The sequence below is a fragment of the Tiliqua scincoides genome, chromosome 3 (genome assembly GCF_035046505.1).
Source record: "Tiliqua scincoides isolate rTilSci1 chromosome 3, rTilSci1.hap2, whole genome shotgun sequence".
Lineage (NCBI taxonomy): Eukaryota > Metazoa > Chordata > Lepidosauria > Squamata > Scincidae > Tiliqua > Tiliqua scincoides.
Window position 1 is genome coordinate 209,519,973 of NC_089823.1, and position 23,734 is coordinate 209,543,706.

Below are 23,734 nucleotides of genomic sequence, written 5' to 3' on the forward strand. Positions count from 1 at the left end.
GCTGCTGAAAGGGCTGTCTGTGTGATAATCTGGTTCTCCCAGCATCTTGGCATTTCTCCCTTTCTCACCTCTTTTGTTCTGTCCCTTCCCCCATACCGTTCCTCAACTTTTGAGGCATCCATCCATTTCTCCCTCCCAGCATCTTGACAGAAGCAGTGCTGCTGAAAGAGTGGCCTGCATGATAATTGGGTTCTCCCAGCACAGCTCTTTCAGCAGCGCTGTTTCTGCTGATTTATTGCTTCAAAGCTCAAGGTATTCGAAGATGTTGGTCCTGGGAGAGTCCAATTATCACAGGGGCCAGATAAAGAGCTTCCATGAACTGTAGCTGGCTTATGTTTGACACTCCTGGTTTAGACTATTCTATCGTGAGTGTGTCCCCATTCCTATCTTATTCAACTGAACCTGTAGTTCAAGGCCACTGAGACTGTATTGTAGTGTTTTGAGCAAAGGTGCCCAAACCTCGGTCCTGGGGCCACTTGCGGCCCTTGAGAACTCCCAATCCGGCCTGTGGGGAGCCCCTGGTCTCCAATGAGTCTCTGGCCCTTCGGAGACTTGCTGGAGCCCACGCTGGCCTGACACACCTGCTCTCAGCATGACGGCCAACAGTTCGACCTCTCGCGTGAGCTGTGGGACAAGGGCTTCTGCAGTGCTTGCTGTTTCATGTCTGTGATAAAGCAGTGGCAGAAAAGGAAAGGCTGGCCTTGCTTTATGCAAGGCCTTTTAAAGACCTTGAGCTATTGCAAGACCTTCATTCATTCATTCAAGTTCCATCTCTAATATATTCATTTATGTAAATTTATTCAAATTTGAAATGTAAATTAATTCTTTTTTTTCTGGTCCCCAACTTAGTGTCAGAGAGATGATGTGGTCCTCCAGCTGAAATGTTTGGACACCCTTGGTTGTTGGAGTGTGCTTGGGAGATGGTTTCAGAATGTCTGTTCAGCCAAGAAAATCACTGGATGACCTTGGGCACATCTCTTATCTTTCTAGTCTAAACCATAAGGGTGTTGGGTGGGAATGGAGTAATCTCATGCATGCTGCTCTGAACAACTTGGAAAATAAATGGAATTTCGAAGAAGACCACACCTTCCTGGGATAAGAACATAAGAACAGCCCCACTGGATCAGGCCATAGGCCCATCTAGTCCAGCTTCCTGTATCTCACAGCGGCCCACCAAATGCCCCAGGGAGCACACCAGATAACAAGAGACCTCATCCTGGTGCCCTCCCTTGCATCTGGCATTCTGACATAACCCATTTCTAAAATCAGGAGGTTGTGCATACACATCATGGCTTGTACCCCATAATGGATTTTTCCTCCAGAAACTTGTCCAATCCCCTTTTAAAGGCATCTAGGCTAGACGCCAGCACCACATCCTGTGGCAAGTATATGAGGTAATGACAGCAAATTAGAAGTAAGGACTTTCAAAAATATTTCAGCAACTGAAATGAAAAGCTTCAGGTTTGAACTAAATATTCATTTGTTTCTGTGACCACTGGAATTTCTTAGTAATTAAAAACCATATCAAGTGGTCATATGGAAGTCACAGTTTCACTTTTAAGTTCGTAGTTGCTCACAACTGTATTCAATGACTGGAAGTGGGAAAAGCTAAATATATTGTCGTGCTGATTTAATGTTCGGTGAACTCTTCATTTTAGCAGGGCCGTTGACATTTATAAATCAGTTGAAAGCATAAATTATATTTGAAGATATGTCTGTAGGACTGATATGCAGAAACACAGTGCTTTTGATAGTTGGCTTCAGGTGATTGGCATGACTTTGAGTCTGCACTTACATCTAGAAGTCTTTTGGAGCTGCTGATGTTGACCTGTCAAACTTCAAGAAGGCCTAAATGCTCCAGCCTTGAGTTTATCACAGAATCTTAATTTTAATTCAGGCAATTGCATTCTCTCTTTCCTAAATTTTCCTTCAAGGCCTAGTCCCATGCTTGCTGGCTACTTTAAGTGCAGTTGTGGTGAGTACAATTGCATTGCCACATGACAAGACTTCAGTTTGACAAGTTAGCTATGATGTGTCTAAAACTAGACTTTTATTGGAAACAAGCAGATAGGTTCATGGTTCAGATGTTTTTGTAACATAATTTGTTTAGGAGGCTCCACTTATTGGAATACCTCTTCCAGCTCTAAAACTGAGAGAAGCCATGGTGCCATATTTTCGTCTCATTTTTGTGGCCAAGGGAAAAAAAAGATACACCAGCCCTCTTACAGTCTGGTGTAACCAGCTTTGTAGCACTTGGCTATCCTGTGTCAATCTTAATTCCCAGGTATTATCAATATATTTTAATATTGTGCATGTGTATTACTATATGAAATATCCTTGTCCATTAAAAATTGTGCTGTGGCTGTCGTAACCATGTACAAAAGCATTCTTACAAGAATCTTCTATGTTATCTTCCAGATATCAGTCACACAGAAAAGATGGTTAAGAGCACTTTTATGCATGATTGTGGCAGCATTGTAACAGTCTTTAATGGTAGATGGAAAGCAGCAGTGCAGAAAGAAAATGTAAGCTGTATAAACTTGTGTGTCAGATTTTCTAAAGTAGCCTTTGAGTCTATCATTACTATGTAGAAAATAGGCTTTTACTTGACAGTTTGGTCTGATGTGAAGAAGCTACTAATAATGTTCAAAGAATGAAAAAGATGCCATTTTCAGGTTAAGTTAATGTTGTTGGAATGTTATCATGGTTGTATCAAGGTGTAATACTGAAGTGGTGGTTGGACTGAAATTTTAAATTTTGTTCAGACAATGCAATAAGCAACTGCTCAACTTTTAATCTAGAATTAGTATGAACCATAGCAGGTTTCCTTGGTAACCGTATAGCAATAAAGGGAAAAATTAGCAGGCAGCCCAATTCTAACAAGTCCTGTAGCCGGCAGGCCATCTGGCCTGCGCTGCACCCAGAGCAGGGTTAGGCCAGGTTGCAGCATGACTCGGAATAAGGGGATGTGTTCCCCTTGCCCTGTGTCATGCAATAGCTGCCCCTAAAGTGGTGACACAGATCCAAGCAGCCTGGTGTAAGGCCGGGCTGCTGGGGGGGGGGGTTAGGATCCTGTATAAGTGTCAGATCCAGGCTCAACCCCCCTCCTGGGCCCAGTCCTCCCACAGGCCTGACTGCCCCCACCCTCCTCCTGTCCCGGAATGCCTCCCGTTCCATCCTCCCCCTGCTCTCCCCAGACCACCTTGCCTAACTCACATGAATTCACCTGTCATCCAGCACAATGACACTGGATTTGGCCTCCAGAGGCTGGTGAACATCCGTGTGCTGGCCTCCTGACTCCTGAAGTGATGCAAAAGTGGCGACTTACAGCACTTTTACAATACCTCTGGGCTGGCACAAGGGACTTACGCAAGCCCAAGAGCACATCTGGATTGCGCTCAAAGCTGCAGTTGTGCACTGATGCTTATATATTAGGTGGCAGAATGCATTTCTATAGCATGGGCTCATGATAATGAATGACTAGAGGAAAATTTGCTAAGCGGAATGCTTTTGAGAATCCCAGGAGAGGATTTTAACGTCACAGAGGAATTGACGCTACAGATTTATTAAAGAAAAGAAATTCACATAAGTTTTTCCAAGACTTGGATACTGGAAAGAGCTGAGCCTCTGTTCCTGTGATCATTGATAGCCCTGAGTGCATTTGTACCTGATGATGCCATTACCAAGCTTTGCTAGGGTGACTTTTTGTATATCTTAAGGAGAAGCAGGGATATCCGGCTGTTATCTCACATATCTGGCTAGAATTGTATTAAAAGGTTTCACATTCACTGCTGCATTTTGCCAAAGAATAGCCCAGGCATTCCATCCATTGTAAAAGAAGAATGAAGCTATAAAGCCCACTTACTGATAAACCTAGTACTGCCATATGTGCTATACTATATTAAACAAAGTATAATTAAATCTGTCTGCTGTCAGCGAATAAGGAAAGTACTGCTGTGCTTTCGGAAAACATTTTTCATCTGTATTGCTTTTTTTTTTTCTATGTCACTTTGAATATGCAAAAGGAATTTAGGTGTGAGTGTGTAAAATTTAAAAAAAAATGTAAAGTGGAAGTGACATAATATAAAATATTGTTTATAGAGGGAGATCTCTGAAAAATAGATTTTGCTACTTAATATAGACACCCCCTGTATCTGTGGTCCCGTATCCACAGTTCTCAAATTCTCTCCCATTGCAATTATGACTCGCCTCCCTTTGCAAGCACTTTGCAGAAGGCAGCTTTTTCTTCATTTTGCTTTGGAGCAGGAAGCAAACAGCAAGAACCTAGACTCATACTGCTAGAGAACACTGCAGGAGGCAGCTGTGAGAATGCTAACAGAGAGACTTCTGCTGTCTATTTCCTGTAGCATATTCACAATTACCTCCTGTAGCATCCTCAAGCAGTATGAGACTAGGTTCTTGCTGTTTGCTTCCTGTTTCCTGTTCCAAAGCAAAATGAAAAAGCTGCCTTTTTCAAAGAGAGGTGAGTCATAAATGCGATTGGGGGGATTTGAATAGGGTTTGCTGTGATCCACAGTTTTGAGTGTCCGCGGTAGCAGCAGGAACCTATATCCTGCAGATACCAAAGTTAAATCTTAGTAGTCTAGTTTACTGTGATGATAGTATAACTCCACGCTCTACTTTCTGCACATGTTTGCAGTCAATACAGTATTTATTCTTGGTGTTAATATGAAAATAGATAGCTATGTAGAAGAATATGCCCCAAAATACATGTGTACATACAAGATTTTTTTTTAATTCACGCAGAAATGACTGTCAGTAGTGGCAAGATGCATAAATGCTTTTATGTAGAATGCCTTGGTGTAACAAAGTGTGGCCTCATTTTTTTCATATATTAGCAAGTGGAGACATTCTAGCAATAATCTGGATAGTGTTAGGAGCTTCTGTTGGTCCGTGTCAAATTCTTACTTTTCCAGCAGCCTTCCTTCCTCTCTCCCTCTTTCCCTGAATGAGAGTAGCCATTACACAATTGTCTATTCATAGAATCATTATGAAAGGCTGCAACAGTTCTGAGTACAGGGCTGTTAGGATCATCCACAAAAAACAACTGCAGTTGAGCAGTTTGCTTTTTCACAAATCTATTGCAACAAAGTAAAGAAATCATGCTGCATACGTTCAACCTGGGATTCCTGCCCTTCTGCCGATAGTTGATTTTAAATTGGTTAGAAGTAGTAAAGTATCGCATGTGTGTGCGTATAGTGGGAAAAACAGGATGTCTCCAACTCTTTACCAAAGTCACTGCAGGGTTGTACAATGCTCTGCACTTCTGGAGATGCCTTGCAAGGAGGCAGTGTTTTTATTGAAGGTGCTGTTTTGGGTACAGTGTTGATTTTTGCCTCATTGGTGGTATGAGATCTTTGAAACAGTTTGACCACCAACTGATGTCTCAAACAGGCATTAGGACCCTACCTCCTGGTCCTATGATGTTCTGGGCCTGCATAGAAAGATGCTAGTACTTTCTGCTGAAATGCAATTTCTTCTGTCCTTTGCTTGTATGTGTTTAATTGATGGAGAATTTGGAGGCATTTTAGATTATGCATTTTCTTTTACAGATGGTTCTGTCATTTCCATTTTGGTGAAACTGAATAGCTGAGACTGTCTCCGGATAATCTGTATAAAAATAAGTACTGTTTAATACTTGATGATACATAATGAATGAATTATTAATACTTGCATTTTCATCAAGCCATTATGTATCTGCTAGGTTCAAGCCGTTTAGGTATGCTGAAGTACTTTAGCTTAGGGCATACGTGTGTGTAAGGTCAGGAGATATGATAAGTCCTTATGATGAAAACATTTCTCCCTTCCTTTCTTCCTTCTCCACTTCTAATTGGGCAATGAGAATTCTATAATGTAGTATTTGAGTCCAAGTATTTTAGATCTTCAAAATAATGCATTTTAATTTCTTAGCCATAATCCTTCTTTTCCAGACCATTAGGCTATTCTGTTATTCTGCGTGTGTTTTAAATGTTTAATATGTCACATGGCGAACCTCCAGAGAAATGCAGGTTTGTGGATAATATGCCGGTCATGGATACATCATTAGAGAGACACGAGCAGGTCAAAAAGCAACCTTCCTTCCAGCACTGGCTTGATACTAAAGTCCTTAGAATTCTCCATACCACACTACGGAGGAAATGAGATGTGACCTGGCCCTGCCTCTACCTGCAAAGCTATTTCATGTTTTAAGAGATAATGTCAACAACACAGCCAGTTGTAAAACAACTGTTAAACAGTAAGTGACACACAGCCACATGACTGTTGTCATGCCTCATCCAGTATGCAAATCCACACACTCTTATTTGCTACCATGCGATCAGCTCATTGCCTGCATGCCACAAACATTACGTTTACACATTTCATCTCATTTTCTGTAAGAATGCAAGAAAAGCCCTGCTCAATTAGGTCAAAGCCCATCTAGTCCAGCATCCTGTTTCCCACAAGCTGCTCTGGAAAGCTCACAAGCAGAAGAGGAAAGTGTAATTATCACTCCTCTGTAACTTATATTCAAAGGCATACTACTGCTAAACCCAAAAGAAGTGCAGACTAGCAGCCATTGACAGACTTGTCCTCCATGAATTTGTCCAATCCCCAAGGCCATGACACAAATTACCATGTTCTCATCAAGTAGCCAATTGAGAAGAGTGGCAAACAGATGCCCACTTCCTCCCTTCAGCCCACTGCCAATGGAAGTGGCCCCCTGTGATGAAAACTGCCTTTCCTCACTCCTTCCTCTGTGCAGAGCATGTTGGGAACACTTCTGTATTTCCTGCTTTGTTTAAAGAGCCCATGTGGAAGAGGCAAAAAGGTAACAGATGTGTAAGTTGGGGGGGGGGGATGTGGTAGCAGCAGTAGGAGCATGGAGGGTAGCGCCAATGGGCTGTCTCAAGCAACCCAAGAGCTTCAGCCAGCCCTACCAATCCCTTTTAAAGCTATACAAGCTAGTGACTATTACCTCTGGATTATTGCCTCCAAGGGGGGGGGCATTCCCTGGTATCCGTGGTTTCACTTAACTATGGGGGGTTCCAGAATGGAACTCCAGCAGATACCGGTGCATGCCTGTATGTATTTTTTTTAACATAGGCTATTTATGCAGAGTTCGTTCATTATGTCTTCTGTTTAGGTTGACACAATATCTAATTCTGCTTTGCACCTAGCTCCATCTTGTGGCCACATATGCAAAGTAGATAATATGTGCATTCAAGAGAGACTGAGAGAGATGATGTACTACTAGAGAACAGGACAAATAGTAGATTCAGTGTCACAGAATACAGTATCGGGTGCATACAAAATGCACCCCTAAAATTTTGGTAGTGGATACAGGTGGAACCTCAGTATCCTCAGGGTTCTGATAACAAGATCCATGGGCATCCTGCATAGGAAAATATGGCATCCCACCTTTATGTAATGTTATCAGAACTGACTTTACTATGCATACTGTTCACTAAAAATGGTGAGTCTCTTCTTATGGGTAGGAAGCTGATGGTTCTCCAACATTATCCTCACAACAACCTGAAGAGGTAGGTTGAACAGAGAGTGGCTGGTCGAAGGTAACCCTGTGAACTTTGTAGCTGAACTTTGTAGCAGATTCCAATCTGGTTCTCCTTGGTTCTAGTCTGACACCCTAGTCACTGGTATTCTGTTCTAGTCTATGAACTAGGAATCTTTGCCTATAAGCCTACAGTTGCTATATCAGTTTGCTAGGCATGCTTTGGCACAACACCCATCTGGACTTGGAGACAAAAACACATTTTGTACCTTTTAGAAAATATTTTTGAGTTCCAGGAAGAGCTGTACTGTTCTTCATATTAAGTAAATACCACTTTCTGTACTGTACTGTACTGTGCTGTACAGCCCTATGCAGGTTTACTAAAAAATGTTCCATTGTGACAAGGGAACTTACTCTCTAGTAAGTGAGTTTAGAATTGCTGCCTAAGTTCATTAATATACCTGCCTAGCATATTGGAAGTTGTTTCTAAAGATATGTGGCAATAATGAGCTTAAAAACAACTCTCAAACTCCTCCTTATTCAATTCTTAGAAGTTATCCATCAGTCTGATTGAAGAAATATTACATACAGGAACAGTGTGTCACCTGTACCCATTCCATGCTTGAACATGAGCTCTGATTGCAGTATCAGAGGGATGGGGGGCAGGGAGTCAACCTAGTACATTTTTGTTAGGTTAGACATTAGAAGGCAAAGTTGACAGCAGATATTCTTGGGCTCCGAAAATACCTCTATCAGTAGCTGTCACTGCAAAATCCATTTTAGACATCAAATGTTTGTGCTTCCAAATCTGTATCACATGAGTATGCCTACCATAATCTCAGACCTTTTCTAGAGGAAGAACAGTTGCAAGTGCAGTGTTATCTGTGGCTGTCTTGTCAGTACTCTTTAAAGCTGGATATATTTTCTTGCATGTCAAACTCCAAAATTATTTAGGTTTCCATATATGTGGATACGGTGAAAATCCCTGATTTCTCACTCCCATTTTTCACCTAATTTGGACCATTCTGTCACCTAGGGAGGCTATTCTGTGGAGTTCAAAATTCCAAAGGGGCTGCTGAGTCACTCCAAGGTAGCAGCTTATAGTGCAGTATTGTTTTTCTTGACCTTCTTCCCCATCTGACCAGTAAACAGAGAACCTGGCCTTTAGCAAACTCATTGACCTGTGAAGCCCATCTGATTCCCACGAGCAGGAAATTCAAGTATCCAATCCCACTGGTTAACACCCATAGGTGATAAAAGGCTTTGCCCATTTGCCCTAGTCCAATATCATGAGTGTTTGATGACTCATGGATGCTCTCTCACCCTTCCAGCTAGGTGTGGATGCAACAACCATGAACCTGATCTCATGTGAGTATGCAGGGTAGGGAAAGTAGCCATAGAAGTTGCTAATTATTTTTTTTAGCTTGCTTTTTAATCTCTGCGTCATCCCGTCTACTTAAGCGTTCCTTTGCCTTTCTGAGATTCCTCAAGTGCCTTATTTTTGCCTTTTTCCTTCAACCCTTGTTGCCTTGGTGGTTTTATTACAGTATTGGAATAAATGTGTTTACTGCTACTGTTTTGACCTGCTGGATTTAGTTCACTTGGGAAGGTTGTCCCCATCTTTCCAGACTGCATCTCTTCTCTGCTGTTTTGCTTTTAAGGGGACCCCTTGGAATTTGGAGGCTCTGTATTCTCCTGGGACCGAGGATTCCCCAATGCATCCTCCATGTTGGGTGCTAGCTTTAAAAACTACTGTCCAGGTAGAACCCCAATTTCAGGACAAGACAGCTGAGAGTGGATGCCAATTGCTGGGTGCTCTGTATCATGTACAAGGGCCAAAAGATAGAGCTTTGCTAACTAGTAGCAAATTTCAGATAATTATTCTTATGTCATGCTGCTTCAGGTGTCAGGAGGTTATGAGCCAGCCCTGGACACAAAACAGCAGATTCAGCTTCAAAACTGACATCTATCTGAATAGTTCCCCTAATTTTATACTGGCTGGCATTCTTACCAGTCACCATTGTCTACAGAAGTAATTGCTCGGTTGCTTTTCTATGTGTAGAAATTGTTTCATATTCCAGAGCATGTTTCTGAATTAATTGCCTAGTACATTCATATTAATTATGAATCAGAATTACACAGGCTGTGTGAACCGTAATGTTATAATATTAATCTTGGTGAAATGGTATGGCACTTAGTTTCAGCAGCTGAATGTTGTTTGCAAACCTGTAGTCGTCCAAGGATTCAGTCCTATCCAGCTTTCTAGCACCAATGCTGCCCCAAGATAAGGGAACAAACATTCCCTTGAGGTGGCCTCCATGACTGCCCCCCCCACACACACTGCAGAATGCAGTATGCACCCTATTGGCACAGCTACATCAGTGCTGGAAAGTTGGATAGGATTGGGCCCTCATAGGCTGTACTTCATTGACACTCTCAAGACACATATTGAAAAAAATTTCACAACTGATTTTATTGTTAACCTTTGTTGAAAATTTCACAAAAAAATATAGAGGGGCTTTCTTTTTGGGTAACAATTCTATTTAGTGTTGGTAAAATTTTGTAAAGAGCGCCAATTATTTAAATTTATATGCAAATAGCATGGTATCAATTTATGTATAAGTAATATCTAAAAGGAACAATAGTGCATATCTAACTATTGAAGTAGCTTCTTTGCTCTTTGAACTACCATTCTAACTGCCTAATCTTATATCCAACGATTGGCATGGATGCAACCGCACTGATGGAGCACATGTTGCGCCCAGTGGCAGGAGGGGGGGGTCAATCAGACACTTTAACCCGGAAGGCTGCCTGATTGGAAGTCTGCACAATCCCCTGTGCATCTCCTTGGATCTATACCAGCCATTTTGCGGACATAAGTCCAAGGAGAGAAAAGGGTGGAGGGGACGGCCTGGGAAAGGGGATCTGACAAATGCTGTTGCCACCAAAATCCAATCCCTTCTCTTCCCCTTCCTGCCCTGAAACATGCCCTGCCATCTCCCCACCCACAAAACACTCTGCAATTGGCATCAGTGGAGGCTGCTGCAGTTCTCGCTGGGGTAAGGGGAAAAGTCTCCCCTTGCCTCTGGCCAAGCCTCAGACAGCCCCAAACGTGTGCTGGATACAGTGCAGGCCCACTGGCCTGCCTGTTCCAGCGCAAGAGAGGATTGTGCCCTGAGTCACTTAGACCCCAATTCTATCCACATCCCTTCCTCCCTCCTCCCTGCTGGTGCAGCCATGCCAAAAATGGGTCCTCTGTATTCTATGGATGTCAGAATTGAGGCTACAGAGGCAAATGGGGATTTAAATCCCCTGAAACCTCTGTAAGCCTCCCAACCCACAGTGAGTCTCCTCGGTTTGGTAGCGTATGTCCAAGGAGAGAAAGGGGGTGGGGAGGCTGCAGAAATGGGTAATAGGCTTCATTGTGCACCATTGTTGCTAGATCCACCCCCTCCCACAGTCTCACCCCCTGTTATGCCCTTCCTCCAATCCCCTCCCACTGACTTACCTGCTCCAACAGGCAGTGAACAATGCGAGTGAAAGGTGTTGGCCTTCCCACCAGTGTCCCTGGCAGTGCTGCTGAAGCACATTTTACGATGGCACTGACTGCTTTATGGCAGTTGGCATCAGCAGAAGAGGAGCTAGGACGTTGGCCAGTAAGTATAGGATTGGACCATCAGCGTTTGTTTCTTTGAAGAAAAATAACATACAATCTCCCTCCTGCCTCTTCTGTTCTTTCACTTGCACTATTCCCCCAGACGTTCTCACGCTCAGTAGTGCTTCCAGTCTCTGGATTCATTTCCTAACTGAACTTTCTCCTTGATGTTTCATGGCTCTTGCCTTCTAACAATCTAATGACTTTTGATGACTCAGCTCTTTTGGTTTTCTAATCAGGGCAATCAGGCCTTTAATTGGAACAGTGCAGTTCAGGAGCATACCTGTCTAGCATGTTACCCAGTTGGATTGCCAGAAAGTAGGAGTATTTGACTTCTTCCTCTCTCACAGCCATTTGAGGTCATCTTTGCAGCCATCAAAACCACAGACTTTGTTTTTTAAATTAGAAATTTTGTACATAAAATACAATCCCAAAGAAAATGGAGATTCATCAAATAGATTCATCAAGTTCATTGCTACAGTATTTTAATTAAAACCCAGTGTCTGTATTAATTATCTTTGATGTGAATTAGACATCTCTCTAGAAGAGGCATAAGCATGTAGTGGTTCCCAAACCAGGAGTCATGACTCAAGCAAGGGTCATGTGTATGTTCCTGAAGGTTGTGGGAAGCAGCATTCCCTGTAAGCTGTGAAGCCGCATGGCCAGGGAATTGAAGTCCTGTGCAGGAGATCATCACTGAGCTCTCTGGAACATTTATTAATATTAATATACCACTTTTCACCAAATAAAGTTCACAAAGTTAACATGTAGCAACTCAATGTATCGCAGACTAGGAGAAAAACTGTATTTAGGGTTGCAGTCAAAAAAGTTTGGGAAACTTTTTTCCCAATTAAACTTTTTTTTGCCAATTAAACATTCCAAACACTAAAGATTACTGAAATCCCCATGGATCTACATCAGTACCTTGGGGATTTCAGTAATCTTTAGTGTTCGGAATGTTTAATTGGCACAAGTCAGCAATGATGTGTTCACTACTACGTATTTTTTAAGTAAGACTAGGAAATTGTAATATTAGGACAGGAGTTTAGAGCTTGGATGCAATAAAGTACAAAAAATAGACAACTTCATGTATTTACCTTTAGAGGGTGCTGCAGTTCATTTTTTCTCCCTTTTGTAATTATTCAAGGTCTTTACTTTCAGTTTCAGATTGTTCCATCTTGTTTGTTCATGTTCTGTCGCTGTGTGGTTAAAACAGGGGCCCAGTAAGCATTCTAGTAATGAAAAAACCTTGGCTTTGTCCAAGTTCTCAGCAAATATGTGACAGCAAGGTACTGCACAGTTGTGAGGACTCTCATCAGTGTAATTTAAAAACACTGTTAGTGCAATCAGTAGAATAATATTCAGTGTAACAATATATCAGATGATACAGTGCAATCCGGGACATGTCTTCTCAGAAGTAAGCACCACTGAGTTTAATGGAACTTACTCCCAGGTAAGTGCATATAAGTTTCAGCCTCAATATTTCCTTTTTCACATATCAACTTGTGGATGTATAAAATGTAGTCATGCACACTGTCTGTTCATAGTTAATTCAGACACTGTGGTTGTTACTCGTTTCAAGAACCATTCAAAAATATCTCTGGAGCATATATCGATTTTCAAACTAAAGCCCTTCTGCTTTTGTCCCATTATTGGTTTCCCTGCTGCATGGAATCCATTAACATTGGGTTTCAGCACAATCCTGTGCATATTTACTTAGACATACGTTCCATTGAGATCAGTGGGCCTTATTCTCAGATAAGTGTGGATACGATTGTGCTGTTAGTGTTTGCTTTGTATAAAGTTATTAATAAAAATAATAATGTAGCAATCATGTCTCTGTGTGGTGGTTTAAAAAGTACAAGTCTAAGTCCTAAGGATTTTATAATAATTCAGTGCAGGGAAACAAATGAGGGAGGGATAGGAAATGAAGGCAAGGGTCAACAAGAGAATTTCCATTATTTATTATTTCAAGCTTATTTCCATTTATGTGCATGTATGCTTAATTATAGTAAATTGTATGGACTAGGGCGTTATGTGAAAGCCTTCGTGCAAAATAATCTGGGGTGATTGCTTTTGTTCTATGTTGAGCATAATCTAGGAGTCATAAATTGGCTGCCTGTGGTTTTTGGAATGGCATACAAATTTCCCTGTGGCATCATGTCACTTATCTTTTAGGGAGCATTTTTAGGGGACAGAATAGAGTTTGTTTTGCAAATTTATTCAAATGGCATTTGTGATATTGGTATGTCACCACCAGGCAGTGTCTAAGATGAACATTGCCCTTAGCAGGAATTCAGTTATTGGATTCTCTTGAGCTTCTTCAGGGATGTAGACCAGGGATGCCCAAACCCCGGCCCTGGGGCCACTTGCGGCCCTTGAGGACTCGCAATCCAGCCCTCAGGGTGACCCCAGTCTCCAATGAGCATCTGGCCCTCCGGAGACTTGCTGGAGCCCGCCCTGGCCTGATGCAATTGCTCTCAGCGTGACGGCCAATTTGACCTCTTGCATGAACTGTGGGACGAGGGCTCCCTCCTCTGCTTGTTGTTTCATGTCTGTGATGCAGCTGCAGCAGTGAAGGAAAGGCTGGCCTTGCTTTGTGCAAGGTCTTTTATATGCCTTGAGCTATCGCAAGACCTTCATTCATTCATATCAGTTCCATATCTAATATATTCATTTATGTAAATTTATTCAAATTTGAATTGTAAATTAATTCTTTTCTTTCCTGGCCCCCAACACAGTGTCAGAGAGATGATGTGGCCCTCCTGCCAAAGAGTTTGAACAACCCCAATGTAGACCATGAAGAATTCTAGCTAAGTCATGTCTGGTTAGAACTGACTAGAAGGTTCCAGTGACATATAGGAGTCAACAAACATATGTAATTGAATGATTTCTGTATAAAGGGACCTTTGTTTCATGTTCAGGATGGTCCCTTATTTCTCTTAATTCTAAAGAGGGGCCATGATGATGGTTCCCCTGGAATAGAGACAGACATCTAAGCTACAGACAGGCCAGGCTTCAAATACTGCAGATTATTATTTAAAAAAAACAAACTTTATGTAACTAGAGTAAATTTGAGTCTGCTTCTGGGAGCATCTAAAATAAGTACAGTCGTGTGCCACTTAATGATGGGGATCGGGACTGTGATCTTTGTCATCAAGTGATGCTTGACACAATCCAGTTCCTCTACAGGGAAGAGGATGGTTCGCTTCCCTCCCCTCTCCTCCAGAGGGTTGTCTGAGCTTCCCAGAGGCAGTGCGCATCCGCTTGCTGCCTCTGCGGAGCTCAGACTGAGGGAAATTGCGTCTCTTGCATGACTTGTTGTTTCACAGATGAAAGCAAAGCTCCCTTCGCTTTCAGGGGGGTTGGGGTGTGCACCCCCGATGCCCACATGACCAAACATGGTCGTCGGTTATGCAATCCCGGCATAAACCAGAATGTCGCAAAGTGGTGCACACCTGTATATGTTGAGATTGGGATGATCATTTATTCCAGTTTAATTTGTTATTTGGCTCATGAGCTTATACGTTATAACTTAATTGCATGTTTATCTTCTAACTCTAATCTAGACAAAAGGATATTCTTAGTAAGCTGCTTTCTGTTTTGAAAAAAGAGAATCCTGCTTGCATGATTCTTTGATTTGGCTACTGGTCTCTGCTAAATAAACCACACCTTTATACCATGCTACCCTGTGGTGAAAGAAAAGAGAATTAAAAACCCTTCTGTACTTTGTTTAAATCATAGAACAAAGTCTTCAACCCAAAATCACATGAGGAAAGTTATCCCAATATGGATCACTTCTAAAGAGACAGGGAGTTGCCTCTCATTGGAAGTAATTGAGCATATAGGACACTTACTAGGCAATACAGTGCCTCATTTATCCTTCTGGTGGCAAACCAAGTCTAGTGACTTCACCTGATAAAATGTAACATTTTTTCACCTTTAACTCTTTTCTATTTCTTCTATTTTTTACAGATGACCAGCATGTTCCACTCAAAGGATCTCAAAGATGACTTCCACAGTGACACTGTCCTCTCCATCTTAAATGAACAGCGCATTCGGGGAATTTTATGTGATGTCACTATAATCGTGGAAGACACCAAGTTTAAAGCCCATAGCAACGTCCTGGCTGCTTCCAGCCTTTATTTCAAAAATATTTTTTGGAGTCATACTATCTGTATTTCTGGTCACGTTCTGGAACTGGATGACCTCAAGGCTGACGTGTTCACAGAAATACTTAACTATATCTACAGTTCTACTGTAGTTGTTAAAAGACAGGAGACTGTTTTAGACCTTGCAGCAGCAGGGAGAAAACTGGGAATATCCTTTTTGGAAGATCTCACAGAAAAGAACATTTCAAATTCTCCTTGTCCCTACTCATTTTGCAATACTGAAAAGGGTGAAGTCAAAGAAGAAAAACGACAAGAAGACTCTGCTATCACAAATGGACCTAGAATCACAAATGCATACTCAATTTTTGAAACTGAAAATAATTTGTTTTCTCCTCTTGACCTTAGAGCAAGTTTCAAAAAAATGCCTGACTCAACTAAATCATCTGGTCTTGGTCTGGATAGGAATGGTGCCTGCAAAGATGTCGAGTCAGCCAGCACTTTAGCTGAACATTCCTATGCTGTTACTACTGGATGTGATGCTTTTCAACGAAATCCCTTTTATCATCATGAAAGTAGTCCACTTTGTAAAGTGGGTGAGGATGGTACTGAAGCTGTTCACTCCATGCCTGTAGTCGAATCAGTAACACAAGTTTATAATACCTCAAAAGCTGCTTTTAATTCCCAAGTCACTGATATGGTTATAGCAAAAGTATTAACCCAGAAGGGAACCAGTACAGAAGGTCACAAAAATTCAGTTAATGATCACACTGTTTCTTTTCAAAGCTCTCACACAAATACTGGAGATTTTCTCCCTTCCACAGAAGATGACAATAAGTCTGATCACATTTCTGGATCCGTTGTCACAGTCATTCCACATGTTTATAACTGTAGTTGTTGTACCAAATCATTTACTGACAGGGTCCAGTTCAGCACTCATCTTCAGCTTCATTCACAACCCCAAGAACCTCTAATATGCAAATACTGTAGCAAGCAGTTTGAAAGTGCTACTGGACTAGACACACATGAACAAGTATGTGGGGACCTGGGCAATGTATGTATTCAAACTGAAAATGACCAGAGTTTTTTAGACAATTTCCCCACTTCTAAGGGAAAGTCAAGCACCTCATATATAAACCCAGAGCCTGTGATGACTGAAAATAACCTTACTGATTATTCTGTTACAAACTGCACCATGCCAGAAACAGACCACTTTGTCAAAGTTGTTGATGGACAGTTACTTTATACTTGCAATGTTTGCAAACGTACCTATGTCACCTTGTCTAGTCTCCGAAGACATTCTAACGTTCATTCGTGGAGAAGAACTTATCCTTGCCATTACTGCAACAAGGTATTTGCGTTGGCAGAATATCGTACCAGACATGAAATCTGGCACACAGGAGAAAGGCGGTACCAGTGTATCTTCTGCCTTGAGACCTTTATGACGTATTACATACTCAAAAACCACCAGAAAGCTTTCCATGCAATTGATCATCGACTTGGAGTAAATAAGAAAACTGCTAATGGAGGCTTGAAACCAAATGTGTACCCTTACAAACTTTATAGGCTTTTGCCTATGAAATGCAGAAGGCCACCATATAAAAGCTATGGAAATTCATCTTATGAAAGTATGCAAACAAGTGAAGCTCCTCCTAATACCTGCATTATTCAGAACACCGTCACCGCTGAGCAACCATCACTGAATCTTTCAAATAATGTCCTGTCAAACACAATTACCATGGATACTACATCTTCATGTGATGATGCAACAGCAACACCAGCACCTGTGAACCCTCCAGATATTTCTACCTGGGAAGTTGGTGCATCAGAATCAGAAGATAAAAATGATAGTTCTGAAAAGCCATTGTCCTCCAAGGAACTTGGCTCTACTCCTCAGGAATATGATTCCTGTGTTCGAACCCTGAGCGGTAGCAATGTCAGTGAAAATTCAACCTCTGTTATCAACTATAATAATTCCACATCCTCAGTGATAGTGCACAGTAGTAGAGTTTCATCTGTAATTATGCACAGCAATGCTGTCAGTGCAGTAGGAAATAGTAATACAGGAAGCTCAGACATTACAATCAGCCAGGTAGCAAGTGATGAAGAGGATAGCAAAAGCAATGCTAGAACAAGAAGCATTAAGGAGAAGAAAAAAGTTCAGCTATATGACAGAGAAGAGACATCAGGGGAGATGAAGTCTATTGCAAATTCAGGAATATCTTCTAATACATGTACAGATGTTTTCGAAGCTTCAGGTAAGACCGAAACCTACATTGCAAAACCTGCATTACCGGGAACCTCCACTGATAGCACTGTGGCCCCTCTTTGTCAAATTACAGTCAAAATTGGGAATGAAGCCATTGTGAAAAGGCATATTTTGGGATCCAAACTATTTTACAAAAAGGGCAGAAGATCTAAACATGAATCCAAAGAAGTTCAGGTTATGGAACGAGAAAAGAGAGAGAGAAGCGTGTCTCGAGTCTGCAGATCAGACTACATTGAACTGAGTGAAATGTGTGATGATGTGAGTGACCACGACTCCAATGATAAACCATGGCGCCCGTATTACAATTACAAACCAAAAAAGAAATCTAAACAGCTGAGAAAAATGAGAAAGGCAAAATGGAGAGAAAAGTTCAGAAGCAAAAATTCCAGTAGAGAAAGTGAAAAGACGCATGTCACAAATTACGCCCTCAGGAACATTCCTGAAGAGAAGGTCCTTAAACAAGAAGATGATGGGACAATGCCGAACCTTCACTGTGAGCTCTGTGAACAACAGAACTCTTCTACAGAAGATGTTCAGGAACATTTACACTGGGATAGAACAACTTCTGAGACTTATATTTGTGAGTTATGCCAAAAGCAGTTTCAGAGCCCATCAACTCTAAAGATGCATATGCAATGTCATACAGAAGAGAAACCCAACCCTAGCAAAACCTGTGGGAAGAGCTTTTCAGTGTCAAGAAACCCACAGAAGCATGAACATACCCATTTGGGTGCTAAGGACTTTGTTTGCCAGTACTGTAACAAGGCATTTACTCTAAATGAAACGCTTAAAATACATGAGAGAATTCATACAAGAGAAAAGCGCTATCACTGTCAATTTTGCTTTCAGAGTTTCTTGTATCTTTCTACCAAAAGAAATCATGAGCAAAGACATAAACGTGAGCAAAGTGGCAAAGGATATGCTTGTTTTCAGTGTCCCAAAGTTTGCAAGACAGCAGCTGCTCTTGGAATGCACCAGAAGAAGCATCTGTTCAAACATCCTAAGCAAGAGGATAAAAAAGAAGACTTCTTTAATGAAAGCACTAAGCCTTTTGTAAGTCAACATTTCATTGAATCAGATGGACGGGAAACAACTAAACCTTTAGTAACTCAAAATGTCACTGATACAGATGGATATGAGGCAGGTAGCATTCAGAAAACCACATCAGATGTTAGATTTTGAGTGAGATAATCATACAACAGAGGAAGTTAACTGAAAGAAGAGAAATCAGAAACACAGAGACCAATTCTGTTGTCCCCCTGCTGCTGATGCAGTGACACAAAAATGACTACCACTGCATCCTGCAATTGAGGAGGTCTCTCTGGAGAGGTGGCCACTTTGCCACCTCTGTGGCAAAGGGGAGTCTACACAGAGCTGTGCCAGCTTAATACTTGGCACAGGTCTGCATGGACCCGCACCTGGATACAATCGCCCATCCCTCACTCTCATTACCAATTTGTTCCGCCTTTCCTTTTCCCCACTCTCTCCTTCCACTTCCCCTGCCATCTTATGTCTGTTGGCAGCAGCGTCCAATTTCTCTGGAGTGTGCAGGAAGACTCTGGCCTTCTGGCTGGTACGCCAGCAGTGCATGGTTTCATGTGCTGCCAGAGCACCTTTTACAACTGGCACTCACTGCTTTGCACCAGGGATAGGGTTGGGCCAACATTAATGCAAAAAAGGGGGGGCAAACTTGTGCAAGCTACAAAACTTGGGTACTGTCACATATAAATATTGTATACAAAAATGTGCCATGAAAGAAAAAAAATGGGAATTGTAGAATTTCTGATGTAGTATGAAGGTATCAAAAGTAAGCCCAACTACATTTTATGTCCCATAAAAGAAAGTCTATACTTAAACAGAGGCAATAATATGCCTACTTAAAATCTTTTAATAGGAAATTATAAAATATTGAACTGGATTTTGAACAGTTTGATAAGAATATAAACTATTCTGCTCAAAATGAAGACAAAATATATAGAATCAGAATATGATAGTTTTAAAGAAGCTATGATAGAGATAGAAAATGCCAAACCCTGTATCTGAATGTAATGTTAATTTGTTCAACCTTCAGCACTGTAATTTGAAAGTGTGATTGAGCCATGGTCTAGTGTGTACAGCATCTGGTAAAAATTTAAAAATTTGTGATTTGAAAAAATGCAACTAGCTATTCTAAAGTCTGAATTTACTCTTGGAGAATAGCTTTGTAAGGATTCATGGCAATAATAAATCTTTGTTATTAAGAGTGTGCTGCAGTTTGTCCCAGGTTCATTGTCTGTTAATGAGCAGTTTGATAAATTGGGCTAAACATAAATCTATTCATTGTCATAGCACTGAATGAAACCCTTCCTCTCCTTGGTCACATATACCATGATGACTCTCAGTGGAAGGCCCATTCATGATTGTAATATAAGCATACAGTGATTCCTGTCCCATAGAACTTGACTCACAAGTTAGTAGTCCTCCAGGCAGTATAAACATTCATGCCAGAAACTGGCAGAGGAAAAGGATCACAAGGTGCATATATGGGAGATATGTATGGGCCTCCCATTGAATGTCTCCACTGGTGCACTGGAGAATGTGTACCTATGTCCAAGGTCCAGACAGGACCAGAAAGGAAGAACAGGAAAATGGGTCTACTGGGCCTTATGCCAGTCCCTTTTTGGGTATACGGCTACATCCATGGGGGAAAGATGGATGTAGCTGTGCCCTTAATTTCACTTTATGTCAATGGATTTTAACTGAAATACTTGACTAGACTATGATTCAAGTTGTGCCTGGGTTTCACATGCATATTGTTGCTAGTCTGCTCCCATAACGTGATACATATATCATAACAAGTCTTTGGCATCCAAGATGTGTTCAGTTAATTGTCTACCAAACTGTTGTTCAATCATTGTCTACCAAACTAGCACTGAAAATTCTCAGTGGCACACAGTGAGGCAGATCTATCCAACTAATTTTCAGAAGCCACATGGATCATAGATCTTCCTACCCCAAGGACAAGGATAAATTAAACTGATCAGTGTAAATATTTAATTATTGAAATTTCAATGTTACTTCATCTCTTCATTTTGTTTATTTTGGCACTTTCTCTGTTCTTTAATATATGGAGCTCTTATCAGTTAACAGTTTACGCTGTTGCTGAAATGCACTTTTTCCAGGGATCACTCAAAGCTTCATAGAGTCCTTGGGAAATCTGAATTTTGCTAGTGGCACCATTTTTCTGATAATAGAGTTCTTCATAAACTTTCTTCATTTTGCTGCCCCTACAGAGGCCTAGTCATTGAATTCCCTAAGGAAATACCTACATTGTTTCTATGCCTGATGTGTTCACATTGCCTTTATCACATCAGGAAGGCCGTAGTCTCCTAACTTCCATGTAATTAATGCAAAGTGGGTGGTTCCTGGGCCTTTTCATACTCATGATTCCCTATGGAATTGAAAGGTTGATTATCCTGCTAGAGAGGTAAATCTATCATTCTCTCCATCAGTGTGCACTGCAATGGTGATTGCCCAATGTCCAACTTCTGGTTCTGGAGCACTGAATTGCATGTCTATATTTGATACTCCATTGATAGTCTGTTGACAGCTAACCAGAGAACTGGTCATCTACTACATTAGGAAGCCACTGATTCTTCAGCAGATGATTATTAATATAATGAAGAACATCACTGGACATCATCTATTATATGTACTCTTTATTCGTGTTGATCAAGCTTGGTGGTGTCTCATTTTTGATAACTGAAAGAGGAGGATGAATGGCCTAAGACTATTAAAAATATCTTATTTTTGAACATTATCTGTGGCTACTCATTGAACTATCCAGGGCTACAAATCAATATAAAGTCAGTACAGTAAAGCCAGTACAAAAAAAAACAGCCAAGACTGCAACAGAGATGTTCAAGAAGACAAGGGTTTTGTAAGGCCTTTTTTGTTGTTAGGAAAAGAGAAGTCTATGAAAAAGGAAATAAATTCATTTCAAATACTCAAAATGTAGAAGCCTGTACTCTACATTTTACAACACAGGAATGCTCTAAAAAAATCCATAATACTCCACATGACATTGGCCAGTATTTTCATATTTATACATTATCTAAATATGTATCCTCAATTCCACAAAGCATATAATGATAGCATATAATGAACAAAGCATATAATGAACACTTTACCATTAACTTATATGGTTGTTGTTTTACAAGGAAATACAGAAAGTTAATTCCCCACAATTGCTATCAGTATTGAAAGAAGTTAATTCTATCCTGAGAGCATTTGTTGTGTAGCTTTTACAGTTTGAGAACCTTGCAATTAAAAAATATAGCCTAACTATAGTGAGATACTTCCTGTAAGTAAATTATGGCATTTTCTAAAATGACATGTATGTTAATGATTATAGACCAAAGCCAATAACGTGTAATATTTATACATAGTTATAATTTTACAAGTATTTTCTATGATTGTGTAATTCAGATGGAAAATAATAGCGTCTGTTATGTTGAGGACTTCGTATATTTTGATAAAATACAATAACTTTGTAACTCTGTATGTTCTCTACAATTTATAGAAAAACAGTTTTAAGATGACAGCATCATGTTTATAGTTAATTATTGGCATTTTATTATGTCAGCATAATGAGTAAAGTATTACTGACCAAATTAGAATTAAAACAAGTCTGTGATGTAACATATTGTTAAGGAAAGTGGTTTGCTACATAATGGCATCTGTATTTTTGTTTAAAAAATTATTAAAATCTGGTGTTCAGAATTATGGAATGAATCCAATTTTATTTTTTTGTAAGACTAATGATTGCATTTATGGGTGTCTTTCACTAAAATAACAATGTTTTTGGAAGCGTTTTTCTGAAGGTACCATTACATCATACAACAAACCTTTATTAGGCATATAGTTTTACAACTAATATCTCCAAACAGTCATGTATGAAGGTATATATTAAAAGATAGATAAGAAATAAGGGTTAAAACACACCAGTTTGCTTACACAGTTACTCCAAGTTGCTTAGAACCAGCAACTTAGCCTGCTTCAGGTTGCTCAAATGTAGAAATTTAGCAACTGGAAGGGTCACAAATTCAAATTCACCTGCCAGCAAAAGTTGTAAAGAGGTGATCTCAGAGAGACCTTTTTTGTTTCCTGACAATGAGGGGAGATACTGGTCTCTGAGCACCTGATTAAAAGCACAATGCAGAACAATGTGTGGAAGAGAGTCTACCTCTCTGGGGCCACAATTGCAAAATCGTTCTTCCTTCAGGGCATTTCTAAACCTACCAAGTAGGTCATTAGAAGGCAGCACATTGCATAGGGCTAATGTAAAAGCCCTCCTTTCAAAGGGGCACTCTAAAAAGGACAAGTATTTTGGTTGTAGACCAAAGGTATTGTTGAGATGGAAATTTAGGGACGAACATTTTTTTTGTGCTGCAGCCAAAATCTCTTGCCTTTCTATGTCTGTTAGTCTTGTTATCAAGAGCCTGATAGAAATCTCAAGTGTAGCAGCTCCTTGTAGAACTTCCTCAAGACCCATTTGTCTAATGGGTACCATTATTTTAACACTCTGATGTAAGTCAGTATAGCACTGTTGTGCAGGCACGAACATACAAGGCCAGACAGAATGTGCATGTGCAAAAGTGCAGATGCAGCTGAGAGATCAGCTCTTGCTGGCTCATGGCCATCTGTTTCACTTCTGTAACTTGGGGCCCACCTGTATTTATATTAAATTGATATGTACAGTATAGTAATAATAACACTTCTATTGGTTTTCAATAGAAGCCTTTAAAAAATTATAAATAGCATGCAGGGGGTTAATAATCAAGCTAGGAAAAAGGGTTAAGTGCCCATGGTCCCTGTTGTGGTTTCAGACTGTTTTTTAACAGTCATCCCCCCACCATGCTATATATTTAAAAAGAAAAAAAAATCCCTTTCTCATACAATAAATGCAGTTGTGACTCACCTCATTACATGAGATTCACATGCCTTCCTTCCAAGTTACACATCTGCTACAAGAAGACTACATTTTCCGATACACCTTCAAAGCCTAATACTTGATACCTGGGAAAATGTTATTACTCCACCACAGAACTCACCCACTTGCTATCATATCTGCTAGGTAGATTATTGATATGTCAAGGACACCAACTGAGTAATGCCTCTGATGTCAGTGTTGCCACCAAAAGGCTCAACTG

General features: G+C 40.6%; 1 protein-coding gene across 2 annotated transcripts in view; it reads left to right on the top strand.

The window, feature by feature from the left end:
* The window catches only part of ZBTB38 (zinc finger and BTB domain containing 38), a 37,119-nt gene extending 14,815 nt beyond the window's left edge, over window positions 1-22,304 (top strand). Inside the window, exons 1-2 of one of the 2 annotated variants that reach the window (XM_066621233.1) lie at window positions 12,544-12,618; window positions 15,141-22,304. In XM_066621233.1, the coding sequence (XP_066477330.1) occupies window positions 12,547-12,618; window positions 15,141-18,725 (3,657 nt within the window). In that variant the 5' untranslated portion in view covers window positions 12,544-12,546 and the 3' untranslated portion in view covers window positions 18,726-22,304. Of the gene's footprint in view, window positions 1-12,543; window positions 12,619-15,140 lie in introns of those variants that run through there. The other variant, XM_066621235.1, reaches the window with a different exon arrangement.
* The last annotated feature ends 1,430 nt before the right edge of the window (window positions 22,305-23,734 follow it).